At 52.6% G+C, this 23,400-nt stretch overlaps 2 protein-coding genes across 7 annotated transcripts in view; both read left to right on the forward strand.

Annotated features, from left to right (window-relative positions):
- Positions 1-270: 270 nt before the first annotated feature.
- OAF (out at first homolog) lies at positions 271-16,604 on the forward strand. 2 transcript variants are annotated; one of them, XM_085526082.1, is made up of 4 exons: positions 271-406; positions 13,804-13,938; positions 14,448-14,628; positions 15,062-16,604. In XM_085526082.1, the coding sequence occupies exons 2-4, from the start codon at positions 13,921-13,923 to the stop codon at positions 15,334-15,336; spliced, it is 474 nt and encodes a 157-aa protein (XP_085382208.1). In that variant the 5' UTR covers positions 271-406; positions 13,804-13,920; the 3' UTR covers positions 15,337-16,604. The 2 variants fall into 2 exon arrangements, with proteins under 2 accessions (XP_085382208.1, XP_015739688.1); XM_015884202.3 differs by lacking the exon at positions 271-406 and adding an exon at positions 7,378-7,715.
- A 2,669-nt stretch (positions 16,605-19,273) lies between these two features.
- The window catches only part of POU2F3 (POU class 2 homeobox 3), a 33,614-nt gene continuing 29,487 nt past the window's right edge, over positions 19,274-23,400 (forward strand). For 3 of the 5 annotated variants that reach the window (XM_015884213.3, XM_032449090.2, XM_085526102.1), the window contains exons 1-2: positions 19,274-19,594; positions 22,731-22,784. In XM_015884213.3, the coding sequence (XP_015739699.2) occupies positions 19,303-19,594; positions 22,731-22,784 (346 nt within the window). In that variant the 5' untranslated portion in view covers positions 19,274-19,302. Of the gene's footprint in view, positions 19,595-21,735; positions 21,840-22,730; positions 22,785-22,917; positions 23,075-23,400 lie in introns of those variants that run through there. The other 2 variants (XM_085526103.1, XM_085526101.1) reach the window with 2 other exon arrangements.

Here is a 23,400-nt window from a genome sequence, read left to right on the forward strand (position 1 = left end):
CCCATCAGTTCTGGGCTGTAGAGTAACTGCTGAAGCCAAATCTCTTTAGGCTTTGGGGTCCTGGAAGTTGGCAGAACTGTCATGCACTGGGGGGAGGACAAAGCTTCCCAGCTCTTGCACTGTTGTTTTCCCCCTCCTATGAGCTGGGTGGGGAGGCAGAGACACAAAAAGCTCTCAGCCAGCTGTGAGTTTTCACCAGAATCTGAGAACCCGACAGGAATCAGCAGCTGCACTTAATCATGCCGGGTCATTAAAGTGACACAGCAGCACTGTAGGGAAGGGGAGCTACCAGCCTGGGGCAGGGGGAGAAGCCTGTCTGAAACAGCTAGACATGAAGATCAGCAAAGGATCTCAGAAAGGCTAAGGAGGAAAATATTCTTGGGAGCCTTGTTGGTGTGCCCAGCTGGTGAGATCTGTGGCTGTGGGGCTGGTAGTGGGATAGGACAGAGGGTTACCTACCAGGGTTGGGTTTCTCTACTGGCTTTGTGCTTTATCAGTCCCCCAGGAGTGCTGAACTGAGGCCAGGCAGGGAGGAAAGCTTTTCCTTTGCTCCATCCCCCAAACGCCACATCAGCAGCGAGCTGCAGGATGACCTCAATGAGGAACAGATTGTCCCTTGGCCTGCCTCCACCTCCCTGCAGTGGGGATGTCGGGACCCCAAGACAGGGAAATAGGATGAGCTGTGCACTGTGATAACAGCAGCTACAGCCAAAGCAGTGGGGCTGGGATGGGGGCTGGGATGAAGGGATTTCTGTCTGTCATCTCCAGCCTTGTTGGCAGCACCCAGTGAAAATTTACAACAGCCAAATTGTGATCAATTGGAGGAGCTGGAATCATCCCAGCTCTGTCCTGATGTGTTTGAGCACCCAGCACTGCCTGGCTGCTCCTAAAGGGAGGGATGGAGAAGGTTCTGGGAAAGTGGTGGCACAGAGGGGGTACTGGGTTGGTCTTTTATGGTTTTATGGCTTCAGAGAGCCAAAGGGGGGTAGTAGATTGAATGTTTAGGTTGGATATTAGGCAAGGTTTCTTCTCCTAAAGAGTGGTGATGCATTGGCACAGCTGCCCAGGGAGTTGGTAGGGTCACCATCCCTGGAAGCATTCAGGAATGATGGAGATATAGCACTAAGGGATGGGTTGGAATTGGGGATCTGAGAGGTCTCCAGCCTGAATGATTCTATGACACACTTGGCTTTGCTATGTTGTTGCAAAGACTGTTTTCAACAAGCTACATGACAATATAACAAATATAACAAACTACATGAGATGATACAGAATGCATCTGTCCATAGAGGAGTGAATTGCTTTTGATTAACTTGTTGCTTGGGTGTTGGATTCGGGTTGTTTTTAATGCTATTTAATGCAGTGGGGCTGTCAGTCCAACAAACTGCCTCATTTAATGCAGAATGTTCCAGGAAAGCATGGGAAATGTTTCCAGCTAAATCTGCATGAAGAATATTTGCATTTCCCTCCAGGCTGATTTGTAACCTAGATTGCTGGAGTTGGGGGCTTGGGGGTGGGAGATGGGGATGGAGGGGGGGTGCTGCTTTTCAATAAGCTTCCACCACCAAATAGACATTTCCCTTTAGTCTGGAGGAAAAAAATGAGATTCAGACCACTGCAGATGCTCAAATGCCAAATGACTTTCAAGCATGAGAAAATCTTGAAATCCTAAGCATAAAACATATGGCGCTTTGCTTTGGAACGAGATTGAAAGGGGAAGAAAAAGCTCAACGGTAAAGCTGAACCGAGGACATTTCATTATTCAGAATGATAGGAAAGAGTTTTCTTTTAGCCGTGAGAAGAGAGAATTTGGAGCAGATCTGTTTTTGAAGGCAAGCAGCAGCCTTCTTATTTATTTGCATTGTGGTCACATTAGGTCAATTATTAACACACTAAAATGAAAGCCAAAAAGCTCCTTAGGAATCTATTTTATGTGAAAGTATGGATGGAAGTGGGAACAACCGAGCAGATTTCTTCCAGTTTAGGGTAAAAACATCATCCGTTGTCTCTCTCTCTCTGTGCACAGATCTGGGACAGCTTTGGACATCCAATACAGGAAGCAAAATATGGCCAGGGTGTTCATTGCTGATAGTGGGAGGGGAGAACATCCCCCAAATATGATATATCTGGAGGGTCTGTGTGTCCATATCTCTCCCCTTTCAGAATCTGCCACTCACATCCCATAAGCCAGAAGCAATTGTGAATCAGAGCTGCTTTCCTGACCCTGTCTACAACTGCAGCTCGCCCCAGGGCACAGCAGCTCATTAACCTGGGGTTGTTCTTTGTAGCTGCAGGTGGTTTTCTCACTCCTGATCCCATCCCTCTTTCCAACCACTCTCCTCCTGTGGGCCACGGTTCTTTTCCATGTGTCCATTTTATACACTGCTTTAATTAGTTTTGTATCACTCAGTTGTATTTAAATCGCTTGACGTAAGCTTCACGTTGCTTTCATTCCATCTTATGCATTGCTGTGATTTTATTTATGGTGTATCTGGTGCATTTGCATTACTTTCCTGAGATGGATATCATTTTGGCTGGATTTACAGTGTATTTCTTCAGTTAGATTTATATCACTTTAATTAGATTTATATCTCTTTAGGCTTTGAGGGCTTCACTTAGATTTATAATCTCTCTTTTAGTAGGCTTGTCTTGCATGGGAGATTCGCATCCTTTTCCTTTCAAAGGGTATTGCTTAACTCAACACCAGTGTTGCTTTATCTAGGCTTTGGTCAGCCTCCCAGTTAGGTACACAAAGCCAGAACTCACAGCTTGCTTTCTTTCCCTTTAATTTCCAACAGGATTATTCTACCATAAATTAAATTAACCTCTTCCAAGTCAACACCAGCATGAACATACTGGAGATCATCTCACCAACTGGATCCAGCTAGCAAGATGCTGTTCCTATTCCTTTCCCTCCTGATCAGTGTGCAGCTGTGTGATGGAAGCTCCAAGCTTGCTTTCCCCAGTGCCATAATCAAGAAGCCTCATTGAAGCTGAGCTCTTGCAGAACACAAGCTGTGCTTCCCAACAACAGCCACAGAGGACGTGGCTTTGTGCTCCTGCCCATCTCTGATCACAGCAGCTGGAGAAATCAGCTGGAAGGGATCTTACATCCATTTGCTTCAGGCTGAAAGCCAAGCTGGGATTGAGAGGGGTCAGTGTGTGTTCCCTGAGGGCTGTTGTTTCAGGTGTTCACAGCAGGATGCTCGGCTGCTTTCCCAGTTGGAGGCAATTTGGGGCTCTGTTGAAGGGCAGGATGTGTGTCGGTTTAGGGCACTCAGATTTAGCTGATGGGACTGAATTGCCATTAATCCCTCCAGCCATCAGTGCTCTGTTGGGCAGGGCTGGCTGCACCTTGAGCTCTCACCAAGCCCAAACCAACATCCTGGCCCTCTCCTTGCCCAAAACACAGTGAGGCCCTGATGCTTTCTGTGTGCCCAGTGATGTTACAAGAACCACAGTATCATTAAGGAACCATTGGAAAAGCTAAGTCCAACCATAACCCATCCCCACTCTGCCCACTAACCACCTCCCCATCCTCTGCCCTTCCTGCAGCTGCACAAATGAGCGTGCTGTCTCAATTAATGTGCATCTAATTAGGCCATCAGCATCTCTGGAAGAGGGGCTGCATCTGCAGCATGGCCTGCACAGGTCTGAGCATTCCATTGCCCTTCCCATGCTCTGCCACTGGGCCCCATTCATTTAATTACGCCTGGCTGCTGTGCTCCTCACCCTTTTAATTGCCCCGGACGCAGAGCAGAGTGGTAAGCAGGTCAGAGATAGATGTTGGGCATTGTTTTAAGACAGTAAAGCTGTTTTTAAACAGCATTCAGCAGCTTGCTTTATGTAATTGCTGAGAAAAGGAGGGCATTCAGCAGGGGCAGTGGGGAACCCTCCAAAGGGATGCTGAGCAGCTCCTAATTAACGACAGATGACTCGGAGCCTGATGCACTGCTGTAACTGTAAGATCTCTGCTGAAGGCTGCAGCTGCAAATCCTTTCCCAGAGCTTCAGACCAAGCCATAGGTCTGCAGCAACGTTCCCAGGTAGAGCTGGGATTTAGTCAACAATTTGGAGGACTGGGAGAGCAAAACCCAAACTAATTAACTCTCCCTGAGGCTTATTAGTTCTCTGGTGCTGAGATCAACTTGGGGGGGGGGGAGGAAAGCTGATTTTTATGTGTTCACATCCCCAAAAAGAGCTGCCCTGATTGAACACTTCAAAAAGCACTGATGATTCTTTCATGTAGTTTAAAAGTGGGGTTTGGCATGAAAATGAAAACAAAGGATGGGAGATTAAATAGATCAAGGCAACGCATTTGGGCCTGATCCCTGACCTCAGTTACACCACTTCTACCTGCAATTAGTGGCAGTGAAAATAAGATGTGAAGCAGGCAGTGGAGACCTGTGCTTGGTTGGTTATCATTTTGGAGACTGATATATTGCACATAGAGGCAGCCCTGGGCATGGAGTAGGTTTGATAGGACAGTGCATCCTCAGGTAGGGGTGGGCAGATAAACCAGGGTTGTGCTGATGTGAGTCCACCAGGTGGGAAAGAGGACCAAGACCATCCAAACAGGAGGGATATGGAGGCTGCACTTAGCAAGATGCTGCTGTTCTGGATGCCCAGCTCCCTGCTGAGCTCCTGGGGTTGGTTCTTAGAATAAGCAGCTCATTCACAATAAACATCACCGCTCTTTGATGTATTGCTGGTGCTGCTGCTGTGGTGTGTTAAATCCTTTGGTTTCGTGCTCGTAATAAGAAAACTGGCCGCAGAGACTTACTGTAAGTTGATGAGAAAGTAGCAGTAATTATTGCTCTCTCCTCCATGGGAGGGTAAACCTTCAGATGTTAATGGGCTCTGGAGTATTGACTGATTACTCACATTGGGGTGAGACAGCACAGAGCAATGGCCTTCATTCTCCTTCTCAGGGATAGGGCAAGAAGTATCCAAACTGCATGTGAACGGCTGCAGAGTGTGATTTGGGGCTAAAAGGTGGAAGAGTTTACTAATATAGAGCAAGGGATGGGGCAGGTGCATTGCTGGAGTGGATGAAGGGAAGATGCTGCAGGTAATTACACATGGCCCAGCCTGACGGTGTGCACACAACAGCAAGTGGGTGGTGAGTGATGAAGATGGGCTGAGAGCACAGTTTTGCTTGCCTGGTACATTTGCATGTGGCAAAGGCAGGGCTCTTGCCCACAGTGCCACGTGTGTGATGCTGAAGGGCTTCTCACACTCTCTTAGTTCTCTTTTTCTCTTGCTAAGGCTCTCAGCTTTACAGCAACAGCTGTTTGAGTCTGGATCTGAGTGGGTACAAATCCCTTCCTGCTTTTCAAGGTGCTGACATGACACTGAACTCCAAGTTTTGAGGTGAGGAAGGGAGTTGGGGCTGACAAAAGCTGCATCTAAGGCCCCAAGCAGTAGCAGATTATAATCCTCTGCTCCCAAGCACTGCTGGAACGTCACAGCAGAGCACGGAGGGGAACGTTTTCTTTTAAGGGCACATTTTTTCCTTAAAACCAGTTTGCAGGCACGGCTGAGGCATTTTAATGGAAATTTCCTCCCAGTAAAAAGGCTGCAGCACACACATACCAGAAACTCTTGGCCCGGATCGTTAACATTCAGTAAAACTATAAGCAACCCAGTGGGAGCATTGAGCTGCGAGGCATGCTTCGTCTTCCTACAGCTCAGCACACAGGCTGTGAACACAGGGCAGCCTTTCAGATGTACAAACAGCAAAGTCAGAAGAGGCCGACACCAGCGAAGCATCAGTTTGGCCACCAGGACTTGGCCCACGGTCTTTAAGCTGTGCTTAATCCTTTCAGCTGCCCTTCATGGCTGCTGATCTCCAGCCACCCCACCCAGCTCCAGTGTCCTCTGCTGATGGTGAGCCTCTCCTGTGCTCTTTGGCTGCCCTCTGGATTCACATGATGGGCCAGGATGAGATCTTCCATTCCCAGGTCACATTCAGGGTCTGGTTTTGCATCAGTCCCATTGCAGGATCACAGCATTGCTGGCAAGGTGCTGGGCACTGGAAGGAGCCCTCTGAGATGGTCTCTGTTCTCATTTCCCTTGCTTTGGGAGGAAAACCAATCCCATTTACTCCACACCAACTTTATAGAGCCCTGAATTCCCCCTCACAACCCGTGGTTACACAGCAGGCACTGCTGAAACCCGCATCCAGGAGCCCACAGCTGCACAGAGGAGGGATGGATGCATCCTCATCCCTGCTATGCTCCAGCATGGACACAGGACTATGCCATGATGCTGGGCCCAAAATGACCCTGATGTGATGGGGAAGCTGATCCCAGGTCTGAGCTGAGCAGAGCACGGCCCTTCAGACTGGATGTGTTCCAAGGGTTATTTGTGCCTGCTGACCTCACAGTACTTTTCCTCCCAGCCCCTGCTGGGGTCCTCCTGTCTTTTTGCATAATCTCCTCTGAAGAAATAGCAGGAGTGGGGCTTTCTTTGCAGCTTTTGTCCAGCAGAGCCGCCTTGCTGCATGGTTCCACCTTGAGAACCCCCCTCTCTTTGTACTGGAGCTGAACCGTTTCTTTTCTCCCCTCTTTGCACCTCTTAATTTCTGATTTCTTTGCACCATTATTGTCCCAAAAAGTATTTCCAGGACACTGTTCAAAGCAAGGCTGTGGCAATGCAAGGGCTACAACTGGAAGCGTGGATTAAAGCAGTGCTTTCTGTTTATTTTTGTGCTTCTCCTCGCAAAGCTCTTTCTCCGAGACCCCAATCCTGCTGCCGTGGTGACCTTTTGCATTTGCAGAGCGACCTTTGGAAATCAAAGGGGCCCTTCATCAGCATCTGCCCATCTGGAAGTGATTGCAGCAGTGGATGCAGGGTGGGTTGGGGCTTTGTGGCTGCAGCCTAGAGTGACCCAGTGATGGGAAGAGGGGCTGAAATGCTGTGCTTCAATAGGGTGGGAATACCTGGATTCAAGGAGAGCCTCTGCAGCCACGTCAACACTATTTGATTCACAGCCAGCACATGTTTAGGGGACTCTGGTTTGTGTGCATCGAGGCAAAGCGGAGCATCAGGCTTTGCAATTCCTGCTGGCCTCCCCACTCCTTTGTGAATAATTATTTATTAAGGAGTAGAAAATGTAAAGGAAGGAGAGCCCAGCAGCCGCCAGGGTTCTGCTGGAGATGCCTTTCTATTCTCCTAACGGAGGGGAGCGGGGCTCGGGACAGCGCTACTTTCTTTGCCTTCGGGCTCTCTCTGCCTTTTTTTAATCCCCTTTTCCCCTCCCTCTCTCCTCCCCCCCGCATCCCAGCTGGGGAGCAGCTGCGGCTCGCACTGGCCCTTTAACAGCGGGGCGGTGCTGCGGGCCCGAAGCTCAGCTCTCCGCACTGGGGGAGGAAGTGCGACCGGGGGGCGAGGGTGAGCTGTGCCGGGGGCGCTGGAGGAGCGGGGTGCGCGATGCGGGACGGGGGCGGCGGCTGCGCGGCTCTGCATTGAGCCCCGGGAAGGCACGGTGGGATGCTCGGCCCCCGGCTGCCGGCGCTGCCCGCCCTGCTCTGGCTCGCCTTAGCCCCGCTGCCCGGCCCCGCAGCCAGGGCTGAGCTGCGGGTGCGGGTGCGGCTGCCCGGCGGGCAGGTGACGGAGGAAAGCCTGCAAGCGGACAGCGGTTCCGACTGTATCAGCCTGGAGCTGCGGAAAGCCGACGGGGCGCTCATCACGCTCACAGCCGACTTCAGACAGGTGAGGTGGGGGGCTCTGCCCGCTCCTGGGGATGCTCTGCTGTCCCCGAGGTGAGGGTGTGCTCTGAAAGCCTGGCTTCTCTCTTGGTCCGACCCTAAGCTGGAAGACCGAGGGCTTCACTCGGGACCATTAGCCCTGGTTGGGTTTAGTTCGGATCGGGGCTCTGGTGCTGAGTTTTATGGGATGAGCAGTGGTGACATTATTCCTCCTGGGAGAGCCTGGTTGGGGATCCAGAAGGCAGAACTGGTAGGTGAAGGGGTTATGGATTCAAACACAACAGGGAGTGTTTAGATCGGATATCAGGAAGAAGTTTTTTACAGGCAGTGAGGCGCTGGCATAGGCTGCTCAGAGAGGAGTGGTGCCCCATCCCTGCAGGAAGCCAAAGCTGGGCTGGATGGGGCTCAGAGCACTGCTGGAGCTGTGGGTGTCCCCGTTAATCATAGAGAAGTTGCACCAAGTGGCATCTGAGGGTCCCTTCCAACTCAAACCATTCTACAGTCATCACTTGTGAGGAGTGTGGGCTCCTGTGCCTGCAGGAGGAAGGTCCATCTACCTGTAGGCACTGCTGGGTCTTTGTTCACAGCCTGCATGGAGCAGCTCTGTGCCCTGCAGGCAGTCTCACCTGCAGCCTGGGCTGCCTGTGATGGTGAGGTTACAGTGGGATGTGCAGCAGGTCTTTTTCTCCCTCCTTGAGCTGAGCAGTGCATGGCTTTGGCAGCTGCAGTGAGACATGGAGCAGTCTGTGTGATGGGGAGAGCTCCAGTCCATGGCTCCTGCATGGGCTGTGCATGTATATGTCTCCAGGGCATCTCTCTCAATGCCACATATGGGGTGCGGTTGGTTCCTTAGGTGGATGGCTGCTGTCTTTGAGAGCACGTGTGTGTGTGTTGTGCCAGCCAAGCACTTCCCATACAACTTGGGACTGCTAGCCCTCTCCTCCCAGCTCTCTCCCAGGCCCTGTGGCCTCTCTGCAGGGAGGAGATGCTCACAGGGCTGAAGCTGCAGATCCCACGCTTCTCAGCAGGAGATGGGGAGCTTCAAAGCCAGCACAGCAGAGCTTAATAAGCTGGATGCACTGAATGTCCTGTTGCCCAGGGATGGGCTGTGTGCTGCCGTGTCAGTAGCACAGCTGTCCAGGTGGCACGGTGATATTATCTTGTTCCAGCCCTCTGCTCACACTCTTTGCTCTGGTGGACTTTGGCTTGTGGCAAGAGGAAGCTCAAAGCCACAAGATAGGCAGGAATGGTGCCCTGACCCATTGAGAACCTCAGTGACTTCTCCCAGGGACTCCTCTGGTGCCTCTTTCCCTTTTGGTGCACCTTTTTGGTCCCTTTAATGGCCTTCTGCTGTCTGCAGAGTCAAGAGATGTCAGTAGAAGCCATGCTGCCATGGTACAGCGTGCACACCAGTGCACATATAGGGAAACAGTCCCATGGCTCTTATGGGGGGGGGAAATAAATTCCAAGAAGACATGGCACACCAGGAGGGTTTTTAAGCCTCCACATTGTAAAACCGCATACCACAGTGCATTCCTGGATGAGGGAATTCCAAACTCTGCACAGAGCTTTAGGTTGGTCCTTTGGGGGTCTGGGATGTGACATGGGGAGCTCTGATGTCCTGAGCTGTTGACCTTTCTGGCTCTTTTCACTTGCATGCGGGGTTTTGCCCTCAAATCTCACCTACAAACCCAATGGTGTGTGTGTTGGCTCTTCTCCTGCTCTCATCCTGCTTATAGTTGAGCTTTTCCTGAGGACAGCTTCTCTGAAGGTATCTCTGCCATTAAGTCCTTAGCTCCATCCATGCCTTCGGCTCCTGGTGGAGATGTGCAGGCAGTGCTCTCTTGAAGCTTTGCAAGCAGCAGCCTTGGTGAGGCCTGTTCCCAACCTTCAGCTTTAGAACAGCGAGGGACAGGCTGTCTCTGTTACATGGCTTTGCTGGAGCAAAGCAGAAGAAAGCCAACAAGACATGGAGATGAATGCGTGGAGCAGTGAGTAATGATGTGAGCAAGCAGCTGCCTGGCCAGGCATCCCATGCTGACCTGTTCGCCTGGCTGCACACAGGCATTTCCCTGTTCTATGCTGGTGTTCATCCCTCCAGCATGACACAACTTCTCCTCTCTGGAGAGAAGGTCTGCAGGCTCTATGTGAAGGCAGCTGGGGTTATAGAGCCGGGTTTCCCAAGCTGGATTGTGTGGTCGTGCTGTGGTTGGGATGCCGGGTTTCTGCACAAATGCTTTTCCACTTCTCTGGCTTAAACTGCAGGGGAACAGTCCAAAGGCACATCTTTCTTTCTTAGTTTTTAATACTGCTGACAATAAGTTGCTGTTAGACCACGGGCTGGAGAAGAAGGGAGGAGCAGTGAGATCAGCCCTATAAGGCACAAAATCTATTGCAGAAAGGATGGAGGGGAGGCAGCAACACGAAATGTTGTGTCTGATGTCAAATACATGACTGTACCCAGCTGTTAAACAGTGGCCCCAGAACAAAGTGGGTGGTTCTAGCCCAAGGTCAGCACAAAGATATGGAGAAGTTTCTTTTTCCTTCTGATTGCTGGAAAAAATGGTGCTGGAAACATAAGGGGGAAGGCATGGCTACTGGTGTTGTAACCCTTTTGCTGCTGGTCCCTTTGGGTTCCTTTGTTAATAAAGCTGAGGTCCATCCTGTTAGGTGCTAAAGGACCAAAGGATGTTGGAAAGCATGCACCCAAAGATGGCACCTGTAAAATGTGGAAAGCTGCCTCTTGCCCTCTATAGAGATACCAAATATATGTATATAGGGAGAGTTATTCCATGGGTAGGATGAGCGTGCACTACAGCACTATGGGATGAGTTAGAATCATCCAGCTCTGTTGCTGTGCTTCACCCTTTGGTCCTGCACAGCCCCAGGCATGTTGCTACCCTGGGTGGGATCTGGCTTCAGAAGTGGCTTCTGAGAGCGAGCTGTCTTTGGGCAGCCCTCACATGGCTGTGCCAAACATGAGGATGCAGAGCTGGAGGATGCTCCCAGCATTCAGGGTGCAGAGCTGGAAAACTCAGCTTTAGGGTGGATCACCAACGTGCCTTCTGGTAGGAGAGGGGTTAAACCATAATCCCCTCTTAGCCAGAGTAACTCAGCTGGCTGGCCCCCCAGCGTGGCTGCAATAACACACGCTCTGCAGAGCTGTGCTGTACAAGCAAAACAACTTTCTGGCCAGCTCTAGCAGCTCCCCAGGGCTCTGCAGGCAAAGCCACGACCACAGCAGAGGCTGCTGGCAATGGAGGTGGGGGGGATTTGGGGCTGGGGGTGCCTGGTGCCCCAGCAGCTTCCCTAAGCCTGTGCCCCCCACCCTGTGCATTCAAAACCAGATCCTGCAGCAGCGCTGATGTCCCTGGGGGAGAGAAGTTTGGCAGGAAAGCTGGATGGGTTGGGGGGGGGGTGGAGGAAAGCACTGAAATAATTTATTTCCCTGAGAACTGGTTTGCTCCACTCCACGTGAAGCTGAGACGCCGGGCTCTGATCTGGACCACACAGACTCGTCTGACTCTGCAGGATCCAGCTTGGAAATGGAGGTGGAATTGTTCCCACAGCCCACATGGCAGCCCATGGAGGAGCTGGTTGGGGGTCAGCGCCGTGAGGGAGGAAGCTCTGTGATTCCTCTGCACTTCCATGCAGTCTAACTCTTTGCTGGATGTTTCTTCCACGTATGCAGGGAACTGGCTGTGCAGCTTTTCTGTCTCCTTTAGTGATGAGGAGCTTCTCTCCCCATACCCTGCAAGGCTGTGGTTCCCCCCAATGCTGCAGCTGCAGAACTGGTTGTTCCCTGCTGCACCACCGTCCTGTCCAAAGCCAAACAATAGCTGTAACTGTACCCAGGTTGGGGCCAGCCATTCTCAACGCCCCCGTGATGAGTTCATCTGGAGAGTCCCTGCGTTGCAAAGGCAATGCTCTGTTGGGGCTTGTTCCTTGCTGGGAAATTTTGCAGAAACCCAGAATTCAAGGTGCACTGGGTTGCCTTGGCTGGGTACTCACCTTGGCACCGGTTCCTCCTGCTCTTCCTGGTGGGAACAAGGTGATGTGCATGGGGAGGGAAGGACTCTCTAGGAGCCAGGAAACCCTTTGGTGGCTCTTTCCATGTGAAGAGCCTGGCGTGTTTGTGGTGTGAGGAGCTTCTTGCTCCCTTGTTGGGTTGGTGCATTTCCAAGGAATCCTTTGAGCTGAGCCACTGGAGGACGGAGGTGGCCAGCACCCTGGGGACACAAGAGGCTCATCCCATCCCCGGGGTCTCTGTGGGTTGAAGGCTTTGACCACAGCAGCGTCAGCAGGGCTGGCGGAAGGTTTGGTTGAGATAAGGATCTGCCTTTGCTGTTTGATGTATGCGGGCAGCAGGGCGAGGAGGCTCTGATTCAGTGCAAGAGGTTGTGGTGGGAGGTGGGGAGCCCAGGGGAGAGATGGGAGAAGATGAGCTGGGAAAGGAGAACCTGGGGTGGAGGAAAGGATGGGTCAGCTGGGCCAGATGCAGCCATGTGGCTCCTTCTGCAATGTTTTGTGGGGGGTTGTCCCTATTGAAGCTGTCAAAAAGTGATGACTCAGCAGCAGCATCACGAGCATTTCCATCAGTGTTTCAGTTGGGGTTTTTCTTGGTCAACGTCAAGTTTGAGATGTTTTGCTTTCTTCTCACTCTCCCATTGCACTGCTTCAGCCACTTAAAACAAGCCCAGTTTGTCTTTTCTCATGGTATTTTTTGCTTTCCTTTAGATTTGATTTTATTTCTGTTGTTGTACTTAAATGAAATGCCTTCAGATGCTGTTGTAAGACCCTGGAGAACACAGCAGCTTTGAGTTCTGCTGCTGCCTCTCAGGCTACGCCGCGCTCTCAGATGTTTCCCATGTCTGCACAGAGGTGTCAGTCAACCCAGGAAGCACTAAAGGCAGTGATTAAAACACCCTGGTGTTTGTGGGCTAAAGCACTCGGTATCTCTTTCTTTCCAAATCCCCTTTGATTCCTGCTTTTGCGCTGAGTTTTCAGCACAACAGATGCAGCCAGCAACATCCGTTCCCCTTGTCCTGGGGAGGGAAGCGCAGTGCTGATGGCAGCGCTTTCAGATGCATGATGAACTGTGTGTCCTTTTGTTGTCTGGACAGGGAAGGCAGAGAATGGTGGCCTGGTGTGGAGAAAGCCTTGGAGGGGATGTGGTTTGGAGCCACAGAGAAGCTCCCTTCCTCTTGGGCAGGAGGGCTGGAACGATGTGACCTCATGGCCATAGAGCAGGGACAGCCCAGGGGCCAGAAGGCAGCACCTCAGCTTAGCTATATATGTGAGATGCCAAAGCTATTGACCGAAGAAGGTCAGCTGCAGCTGATCGTAATGGATTCCTTCTGGCTTTAACAATTCATGACTTTCATTGTTGGCCAAATGAGGACCTTTGCTGGACCGATGACCTGGGATATATTGAGTTGATGGTGGATGGGAGCTGTGACCAACTGCCCTAAAGGGCTTTGCTTACAGCTAATGAAGTTTGTAGCTTGGAGGGGAAAAAAGGGGCCTTATTTGGTACAGAACATGGACTGGGATGCAGTTTTGGAACTGTTTGGCCCCTGTCAGTCCTCCAGTCCCAGTAGTGCTGGTGCTGCTGTACAGTGCAGTGTTGGGACTGAGCGTGTCTCGTCCTCTCACCCATTCCACCCTCACCCTCAGGCTTTCCTGCACATGATGTGCTTCCTCTCGTCCCTTCCTCTTGCCTTCTGGTCACACACTGGGGCCATGAGCAGGACAGACCACATTACAGTAACTAACAGCACCAATGAACTTGTTTAACACTGCTAATAATGCTGCCTGTGTGGCGTGGGGGGTCTGCATGCTTCAGCTGCTGCATTAAAGTGGTTTATTCCTTTACACGCTTGAAGATGAAACACTGGGATGCACTTTTCCCCTTCAAACTTATTCTCCTGAGACCTTTACAGCCTGGTGAAGTGAAACCTTTTTGGTGGCACTTGATGCCACCCTACATGAGGCCAATGGCTTTTCCAGGCCTTCTCCATCCAACTTGTATGTGCCAAAGGCCTCTGACCCACCCCGTGATCCTTATTTTTTCCCTATTCTGTCTTTGTCAGGAGGTGAAAATCTTCCGTGCCTTAATCCTAGGGGAGCTGGAGAGGGGCCAGAGCCAGTTCCAAGCACTCTGCTTTGTCACACGGCTCCACCGCAACGAGATCATCCCCAGCGAGTCCATGGCCAAGCTACGACAGGTAGGAACCAACCCCACTCCTTCCCATGCGGCTGCCCCATAGCTGTGCTCTGTTAGGCCCACCTTTGACCTCCCATCCTGCTTAAGGGGCTCAGTATTAAGCTAATGTCATTCAGAGCATCGATCCCAGTCTACTAATAAACCAGCCAAAGGCCTGATGTAATTTGGGCTGTGTCAAAGGGTGAGCAAATGCCTGGAGCTGTCACCATGAAAACCTCTGCTCAACAGTGTCCTGAATTCATTGCTGATTTGGGAGCATCCATCTCAACAAAGCGCTGATAAATGTTCACAGGTGGATCGAAGCAGCAATAAACTATCATCACTTTCAACATCACCAGGAAGTTTCTAAGTGCCTTTACCCCCATCCCCATCCCCCAGATGGGATGCAGGTGCACTTACAGGGGAGCATCCATTTGCACTTCATCCTGTGTTGGCATGAAATCTTGCCACGCTGCAAGGGATCATTTCCTGCAGCTGGGATTCAAGTTGTTCTGATCTCATCCATTGCAGAAGAACCCCAGGACAGTACGGCAGGCAGAGGAGGTGCGGGGCCTGGAGCATCTTAGCATGGATGTAGCAGTCAACTTCAGCAAAGGGGCCCAGCTGAGCTCTCACATCCACAACGTCTGCGCAGAGGCCAAGGAAGCAATTTATACCCGAGAAGAAGATGTCAAGTTTTGGCTGGAGAAAGGTAAAAGTTTCCTTTGCTGGGGCTGGATGTGGTCCCGTCACTGAGCTGGCACGGTGTTGTGCTCTCTGCTGCCAGTGGTTGGCATGGAGCACTTCAGCTCCTTGCTTGCTGTTGCATGGTCGTGGTGTGTGCATGCCATGCTGCGCTCCCCTATTCTTAAGCATGTATCTGCTGTAGTGCTGGTCTCCTTATGAACCTAATTAGGTGTTCTCAAGGCAACCCTTCACCTGGCCCATCACCCACAAGGGATGCATTCTTTACATTCTTTATGTCTTCTGGCTTCTTTTCCCTACTACCTGTTCTCTTCTTATTCTTCCCATCCCATAACCATGTTGAACACCCCCTGGCAGTGACCTCTGCCTGCCCTCAGTCTCCTCCTCCACCCCAGGGTCGGTGCAACGAGTGTCCTGATCACTTCTGCTTTATCCTGCAGGGATGGATGGCTCCATGTTCGAGGTCCTGCCACAGACATCCGACCTGCCTGACCTGCAGCGCTGCAAGCTGTGCACAGACCGCTGGAAGCCGTGCATCTGCAGCTACTCACTGAGCATCGAGTGGTACCCGTGCATGCTCAAGTACTGCAAGAGTCGTGATGCTGCAGGCAAGGTTTCTTCCTACAAATGCGGCATCCGCAGCTGCCAGAAGGGCTACACCTTTGATTACTACGTGCCGCAGAAGCAGCTCTGTCTCTGGGATGAGGAGACTTAGCAGAGCTGGGCCAGGCTTCCTTAAGGGAGGTCTGCCCTCCTGCTTGCTATGCTGAGGGCCTCCTGGAGCTGGCTGCTCCGAAGAAGGAATCTGGGTTGCAGCGATGCCTTGTGCCAGGAGAGCTCTGTGAATGTGCCTTTCCTTTTGGCCCCCTGTGCCCCTGTCCCAATGCTGCCTCATGCTGTGATGAGCAGGCTGTGCTGTCCTGCACAGGTTCCTGGCCTGAAGCAGCAGGGGGGCTGTGCCTTGCCCTGTTCTGGAGCTGGCAGGTGTGAAGGGGTCAGCTGTGAGCACCACGGCTGCTTTGGGGCAGGGGGAGAAGCCGTCCTGCAGGGCTGGATTGTCCAACACCTCTGCCACCAAAACCCCTTTGCTGACTTTGCCACCTCCTGGTGATGTGACAGCATTTCCCAATGGGAAAACAGCTGAGTTATGGGACCACAAACCCTGAACAAAGAAGGTTTGAAGCCTACCAGAAGCAAGAACCTGACTTTAGCTTTCCTGGCATCCAGCTGGCTGCTATGTCCTTCCTGTGGCTATGAGATGCTATGGGGGGGGTGTATCCCAGCAGTTATTTCTGCCCCAAAGGGCTGCTAATGAGGGCTCTAACTCACCCCTACTTAGACTAGTGAAGGCCCAACTTTTTGTGTTGGTCCCATTCCTCTTGAGCAAGAAACGTCCAGAAATGTGTGTCTGCCATCCTAACAGTGCACTTACAAGGCGGGGGCAATCCCAGATGGGCATTGCAGATAGGGGAAGATAATGTTCTGCATCTCTGCCCAGCCTTGCGTCCTACTTCACAAGGAGCTCTTAGGCAGCTGTACTGCTTTGCTGTGCCTTGGTTTGCCCTGTGTGTGAGCAGGGATGGTGCCAGAGCCAACCATACACCTGGAGGGCATCGGACATGAAGTGCTGCAGAGCACTGTGTGTTCTTCCACTTGACTCAGAACAAGCTGGGAGGGAATAGGGGCTCTTGGGGCCATTGGGAAGCCCTGTTCCTCCTGGTGAGAAGCCTTTACCATGTGCCTTTTTACCTAAAAAAACCAGGAATTTGGGACAAAAAGAAGAATTAATCACAATTATTTTTGTATTGATCACTTAAAGGGCTGGGAGGGGGGGGGAGGGAGAGGAGGGAAAGGTATTTTAATACTGCAACATGAAGTAAGACACACTTGAATGATTATTTTTTATTAAAACAGAGGAAACCAACCCAATTATTTATCATTTGTAAGGTACAATAAACTGTTGGTTGGTTCTTTTTTAAAGCATCCCTGGCCTAAAAGGTTCTGTGTCATCTGTCTTTTTGGAATCCTTACTTGAGGGCTGCTATGCCAAGCCTGGTACAGTGGGCATTGAGGAATTGGGGGGGAGGTTATCAGTGTGATCCTGCAGCCCCTCCTGTAATTATGAGCTTGGAGCCTGAGTTCTGAGCAAGTAACAGAGCCCCCATGGGCAGTTATGGGGTTATGGAGGCTGGGGTCTGCTCCTCTCCCCCACTGGAGCTCATCAATGTGGGGCTGTGCCCATCAGCCACAGGGAAAGGATGGGGGGAGTCCCCTTTTATCCATCTCTCTGCAGCAGAGGTGAAAGGAGGACGGCGTTTTGGCTCGTGCAGCTCGCAGGAGAAGCGTGGAGTGCTGATTCCCCCTAGCGTGGTGCAGGCGGAGGCAGAGCTTGTGCAACCTCAGCCCTTCTATGCTTGAGCCACCAAAGAGTCTCCCAGCGATTTCAAGGGGAGGCTGGAGTTGTTTTTCCCCCCTTTTCATGCTCAGCATTACGTGGACATGCTCTCTGCTCCCTCAGCTCCTGCTGTCCTTCCTGCTGGGCTCAGATCATGGCACAGAGGCAGCTCAAGCTGGCTGGTAAATGGTTGATGTAAATCCTCGCTGCCATAGGAGAAGCTGGGGGAGATTTGATAACAAGGTCGTGGCTTGCAGCCCCATCCCCAGGCCATGATGTCTGCAGACTGCAGAACACCCCCCCACTCTGATAGGGAGCACGGGTGGGCTGCGTGCATGCGGTGAGGATGGGAGCTGGTGGGTCCTGATTGATGCTCATGGGGAGAAAAAGGAACAGAAGTGCAGCTGATTTCTATTAGCAGCTTATATATGGGCATCCAGGAGGGACTGCCTTAGGATGGGGTTAAAGCAAACCTGCCTTTGCCTGGGAAAAGGGCTGCAGCTCTCCTCTCTTGTCTATGTGTACATCGCAGGGCGGCTTAACCACGAAGTCACACGCTTTCCTGGCTGTGTGTCCCCCCTCTGACTGCAGTGCTCTCCAGGTGAAGGGCTCTTGGGAAGGAAAACGCGATTTCTTTCTTTCCTGCTGTCCCACCGACTACAAGATAAGAGCCAGGAAAAGCAGAGAGGAGCAGCTGGGACCAGGAGAGGGCACTGCGGGGCCGCTTATAGCCGGGCCAGAATCCCGGGCCGGGGGGGGTGCGGTGATAGCGGTGAGGTCGTGTGGGACACCCGGGGGATAAGGGTGGGCTGCCCCGCTCTGGAGCAAGGGGAAAACATCGGGGAGCAGAAGGGAAAAGAAAAGAGCATAAAGGAAAGTGACCGAGTGCTTGAGATGGGGGAAAGGGAATGTTGGTGGCCCCCCCAGCCCTTAGGGAGCCTTTCTTTGCACCCACACCAGCTGGATGAGTGCCACCTCCAAACCCACATCTGACGCAGTCTGGACACCTGATCACATCAGCCTCCAACGTGGGGAAATCCCAGGCATGGGGGTCATGCTGATGACACTCACAAGTAGCCCAGCAGTGCCCAGGAATGCCCACAGGTCTGGCCAACCTGGGGCTGTGCCATGGAGCAGTGGCAGAAGGCCAGGAGCAGAAATCCTGCACAGTCCACCTGTGTCACCTCCTGCTTCCTGGAGCAGCACTGAGCTCAGCCTACATCCATCTCCCTTCAGCCCCTCCATCCTGCAAAGCTGTGAACCTCCTCTCTGCTTTTCCCATTCCACTTTTATTGTCTTTCCTCATCTCTTTTAATTCTGAAGCACATCCTTGCAGCCTTCTCCCATGGGTGTCCCCTCACTCTCCAGCCCCACAGCTCCACCTTGGGATGAAGGTGAGGTTCTCCAGCCCCATAGCCCCACATTGGGGTGGAGGTGAAGCCTGGAAAGCCTGCCCACCACCCACCCATCCCTTGGGAGAAACCTGTCTTTCCAGGGAGGGAGAGAAGTATGTGGGAAAGCCAAGAGCCCTGGAACGTGCATGAGGCAGGGAGAGATGGATGTGTGATAGCTTGTACCTGGCAGCTCTGATGGATAAAGCGTGTTAACGCTTTCAGGAGGGGCTGAGCAAAAGATCAGGAGGTTTGTGCACCCCTCAGCAAGGCAGGGGGCATTGGGGCAGTGCAAGGGGGCAGACAGAGACCACAGGTATTGAATCATAGAATGGTTTGAGTAGGTTGGGGGATGCTGGTGCTGTCGGGATGGAGCGCAGGCCTGCCTGCAGCTAGGGGATTTTCTCCCTGGCTTCCCTGGAATCCTGGAGCCTGACATGACATGGTGGGGAGGAGGAGGATGCCCTGGGCCCTGCTTCCTTCTCCTCGAGCCTCGTGGCAGGGAGCAGTGCTTGGGAAGGGGGAGCTGTGTGTGCAGCTCCTCGCTCTGCCTTCAGCCACACCGGATCACCGCTCCATCCCACGCCGAGTGCTTTGCACACATCCTTCATGCTCAGCCCCAAGCAGGTGGCCCAACCCAACCACCACCAACGTGCTGCTTCCCTCCGACTGCCTCCCAGCCCAGCATCGCACCTCGACCCCTCGCGATGCCCACAGCCTCCCCATAGCACGAGGCAGCCGTGGGGCAGCAGCCGGGCCGGCTCGCAGGTGCTGCGGGGCTCATCGAGGCGGTGCGGGCAGGCGATCCGCCTCCTTCCCACCCCACCCCACGCCCTGGTAGAGCTGCAGGGACTCATCCATTCCCCGGTTACTAATATGCAAATGGTGCTTTTGCATGGGCCGGGCGCCAGGCTGCTGGGTGTCAGGGCACCCGAGGGAGCCGGAGGTGGGGCGAGGCGTGGCACGGAGCCGCATGCTCACCTGGCCCTGCATGGCAACAGGCAATGGAGCTGTAGGTCCCGTCGGGAACGGACCCGAGCCCGGTTCGAGAGGCAGCAGCGGGTGGCAGAGGAGGGAGGGCAAACTGGCCGCCCCTGGTAACCTGGGGCTGACGGCAGGAGGAGGCTGGGCGCACCGAGGGTTTCCCCCCGCCAGCAGGATGGTGAACCTGGAGTCCGTGCACGCAGGTAACGAGGGCGGCAGGAAGGATTGGGCTGCAGGAAATGGGGTTGCTGAGGTTCCTATGGCTTTTCCCCCCTCCTCTACCTCTTTTTCTCTGCTGTTGGAGTCAGAGATAGCGGCTGGCACAAAGGGGTGGATGCTGCCCTGACCCTTTTGAGGGTGTGTTACTCGCACTGCTGGCACCAACGTGGGCTGCAGAGCAGAACAGAGAGAAAGACACTGGGGCAGCTGGAAACTGGGCAGGCAGTGCCTGAATGGCAGGTCTGGTGTCATTGGGGTAAAGCTGGGAGCAGTGAGAGGGGTGAAGTCACAGAGGGATGCAGGAAGGATGTGTGAGTGAGGGGGGAGGTGGGCTGCAAGAAGAAAAGGGAATGACAAGGAGGGAGAAATGAATGAGCTGGGAAATGTAGGAGGATGGGGCAGCTCCATCGTGGGATGGGGGATATGGGGAGGTGATATACAGAAGGAACAAGCGCTGCTCCCAGGGGGGTTGACACAGAGGTGCAGCCTGGCTCCCATCCCAAAGAGCCCCAGTGCAGAGCGGAGGGACCATCCTCAGGCATGTGGTGCTGTGAGCTGGGTCCTGACAGCCCCCGCTATGGGGTGATTGGGGCAGAGGCCACGTGCAGCTGAGCTGGGAGCCTTCACACCACTGGGAGAGGCAGAGGGAGGCTGGCAGTGCGGTGGGGTTTAAGCACCTGTGCTGGGTGTGCGGCATCTCCCGGGGCTGCGTCCCCCCCAGGCTCCTTTCCACCCAGCTGCTCGGCTTGTGGGCGACTCTTTCTTCATGAGAAGATTCCCCACATTGATACTGTGCCCTCTGTCAGAGCCCGTGGCATCGCTCCCAGCATGGATTTGGCTGGGAGCTGTGTGATGCGGGGCTCACGTTGAACCTCCCTCCCCCAAATCACCCACTGAGGGGCCCGAGCTTCCAGCAGCGGGTTTACAGGGAGGGAGACAAAGCTGAGTCCGGTTGCTTTGCACGTGGCAGAGCACAGCGCAGGTAGGAGGGAGTTATCCCCATTGCTGCAAAGGGAGATCAACGTGCTTGAGCAGCTTGCAAGGCCGAAACCCACATTGCTCCCCCTATGCAGGGTCTGCACAGCACTCCCCTGCAGCAGAGCAACCTGCATCTGCACCTTCTCAGCTTCCTGCAGCCTCTGCACATGGAACACAGCAAAACCCATCAGGCTCCAGGTGTTGGACTCAGCCAACCCAATTTCTCCCCACTACTTTCTTTATTTTCCTCTTAAAGCCACCGGGCTGGTTTACACCGATGCTGGTGTCAGAACGACTCTAAGGAATGAGGGCTTGGGAAAGCTTTATTTGCTGACACCATTTGTTTCGGCCAAAATAGAGATGCAGATATATCCCCAGAGAAGTGTCTGCACCGGTAGAGTTGCTTTGGTCTGGGTAAACAAAGCAACCTGCCCCTTCTGCAGGTAGCTGAGCTCTGGCAGCACACTTTTAATATGGCCCAGGCCACAGCGGCGGCTCCTAATGGGGCTGTGGTTGGGAGTCAGGCAATCCCACATTGCATTATATTTCCCAGCCATGCCTGCACTCAGCTTGCTCTCCATCTAATGCAAAGCTGCATGGCAGGAGCCCACACTTGGCCGGCCTCAATGCCTTGCAGCCTGCTTTGTCTTAAGAGCAATCATCATATGTGGGGGCTTAAACTGTGCCACTCTGCCTCTGGATTATAGTGAAGGACATACAGTTCCCATCATCCTGACTGTGCTTACATCAGAAAGTCACCCCCTGCATCCCCAGCCATTGCTCCCAAGGACCCCTCAGAGGATGCAGCACTGCTACCCATGTGTGTTCACCCCTATCAGCAGACTTCCATTGAAAAACATTGCTTTTTTCCCCTTGGTTATTTGGGGTTTTTCTGTTTTTTGGGGGGAAGAGTTTGCTCCTCACACCCCCCCAATGCATGTAAGCTAGAATAACTTGTGTCAGGGTGATGAGGGGAAGTTGAGCCTCTGCGAAAACAAAACCCTTTTGCTTTCTGTATGAGAGCATCACAGGGCATCGCCTTATCTCCTGGCTGCAGCAGGAGGGAATTAAACTGATGGATGATACCTGATAAGCAATCAAGTGGCAGATGCTGCTCCTCAGCCCCCTACGCCCCCATACGATAACCACAGAGGGGTGAAAGCTGCTGCTGGCTGCACGCTGCCTGGTCCTGACCCGATGTGAAGGAGCTGGGGGTGCACAGAGCACCTCACTTTGCTGCTTCCCTGCTTTGTTAAGTTGTATTCTTATTTTATTTGATGAGAACTTGGCTTCTTCTCCAGCTACCTCCTGGCAGCAGACAGAGCCGAGCGCTTTGTAGCCTGCCTAAGTCAGGGTCCCCTGGCAGCAGTACAAGACAAGAAGATGTTTATAGCTGGAGATAATTGCTCTTCCTGCAGTAGAAATACTTAGAAGCCCCACTAAATGCTCATGTCTTAATTGCAGAGGGATTACTTGAAAAGAAACGCTTTTCCCTCTCCTTTTCCTCCCTCGCTCCTTCAGACAGTTTAAGGAGAGGAAGTTTCTGAAGTGCATGGCTGGCTCCGTGCACGGCTTTACTGCTTTATCTTCCTCCAGACTTTAGCTTAGGAAAGAATTTCAGACCTTAACCTAAAGGAAGGTCTTCTCTTTTGGCCAGAATCAGAGAGTTTGCCATTTTCAAGCTGGAAGCTCCGATAGGAGGGAAATGAGAGAGATGTGCTTGCTCTATTGTGAGCTATTTGGGCTGCGTGATGCCTTTAAGAAGGCACCTGCCTTTGCTGTCCCACAGCAAACAGTGAACAGTGCTCTGCTTCCACGCTGCTGTTATTCCCTGATGCAAATAGTGGGACTGGTGGGGCTGGGATTGGCTGTAGGAGGCACATGCAAATCACTCCGTTGGGTCTTTATAACAATTTATTCTTTTTTTTTGCTTTTTCTTTCTTTTCTTTTTGTTTTTTCTCCTTCCCTCAACACGCCATGAAAGGGTTAAAATTCCCATGCAAAGGGGAGAAGAGGGCGAGGGGGTGTCCGTCTGAATTTGAATAGATATTCTTCCTTCTTTTGCTCTGTGTACTTTGACTCTGTTAAGGAGGAGACGAGGGATCCTGTGCAAAGTTGGTTATTCCCACTCTTTCCTTTCAGCTGTCCCCGAAGGAGAACGTGGCCCCGGGTGTGGTGGCAGCCATCACTTCAAGGGTAAATGATGAATTTATTGGCATTGAGAAGGATGGAGAGAGATGTGTTGGATGGTGCGGGCTGTGTTCTTCAGGGGGCAGAAGAATAGTGAATAGTTTGGGTGAATGGTTTGCAAGCAGATTTGTTGGGAAGAGCAGAGTTTTGGAAGGAGCAAACCTCCCTGAGAGCATCCTGCTCCACGTAGTGCCAATATAGCACCGAACCAACACCAGCTTGGTCACAATGTCCCAGAATGGAAGGATTAGATGGAGGGGAGGATGGAAGCTGGGAGGAGTCCCCTTTTCCTCCAGGTATGGGGATGGAGGGTGGTGCCCCCCAGATGCTGTTTATAAAGGAAGAGCCTGGGGGGGGTTGGAGGGCTCAGAAGTGCCCCATTGCCCTCTGTGGGAAGAGGGATGGCACGAAGGGTGAGAAGCACATCAGTGAGCTGCAAAGGGGGATGCGAAGAGCAACAGGAGGGAAAGTGCATCCTCGGAGCTGATGAATATTCTAGTGGCTGTATGTTGAAGGAATCAGAAATTTGAAAGTCTGATGGTTTATTATAATTACACATTCATTTGTGCTGTTTAGTGGAAGCCACATGTGCCTGTTGCCTGGGACTGTGACCTGTTATTAA

The sequence above is a fragment of the Coturnix japonica genome, chromosome 34, assembly GCF_054131305.1.
Source record: "Coturnix japonica strain WE chromosome 34, WE-NBRP24, whole genome shotgun sequence".
NCBI classification, from domain to species: domain Eukaryota; kingdom Metazoa; phylum Chordata; class Aves; order Galliformes; family Phasianidae; genus Coturnix; species Coturnix japonica.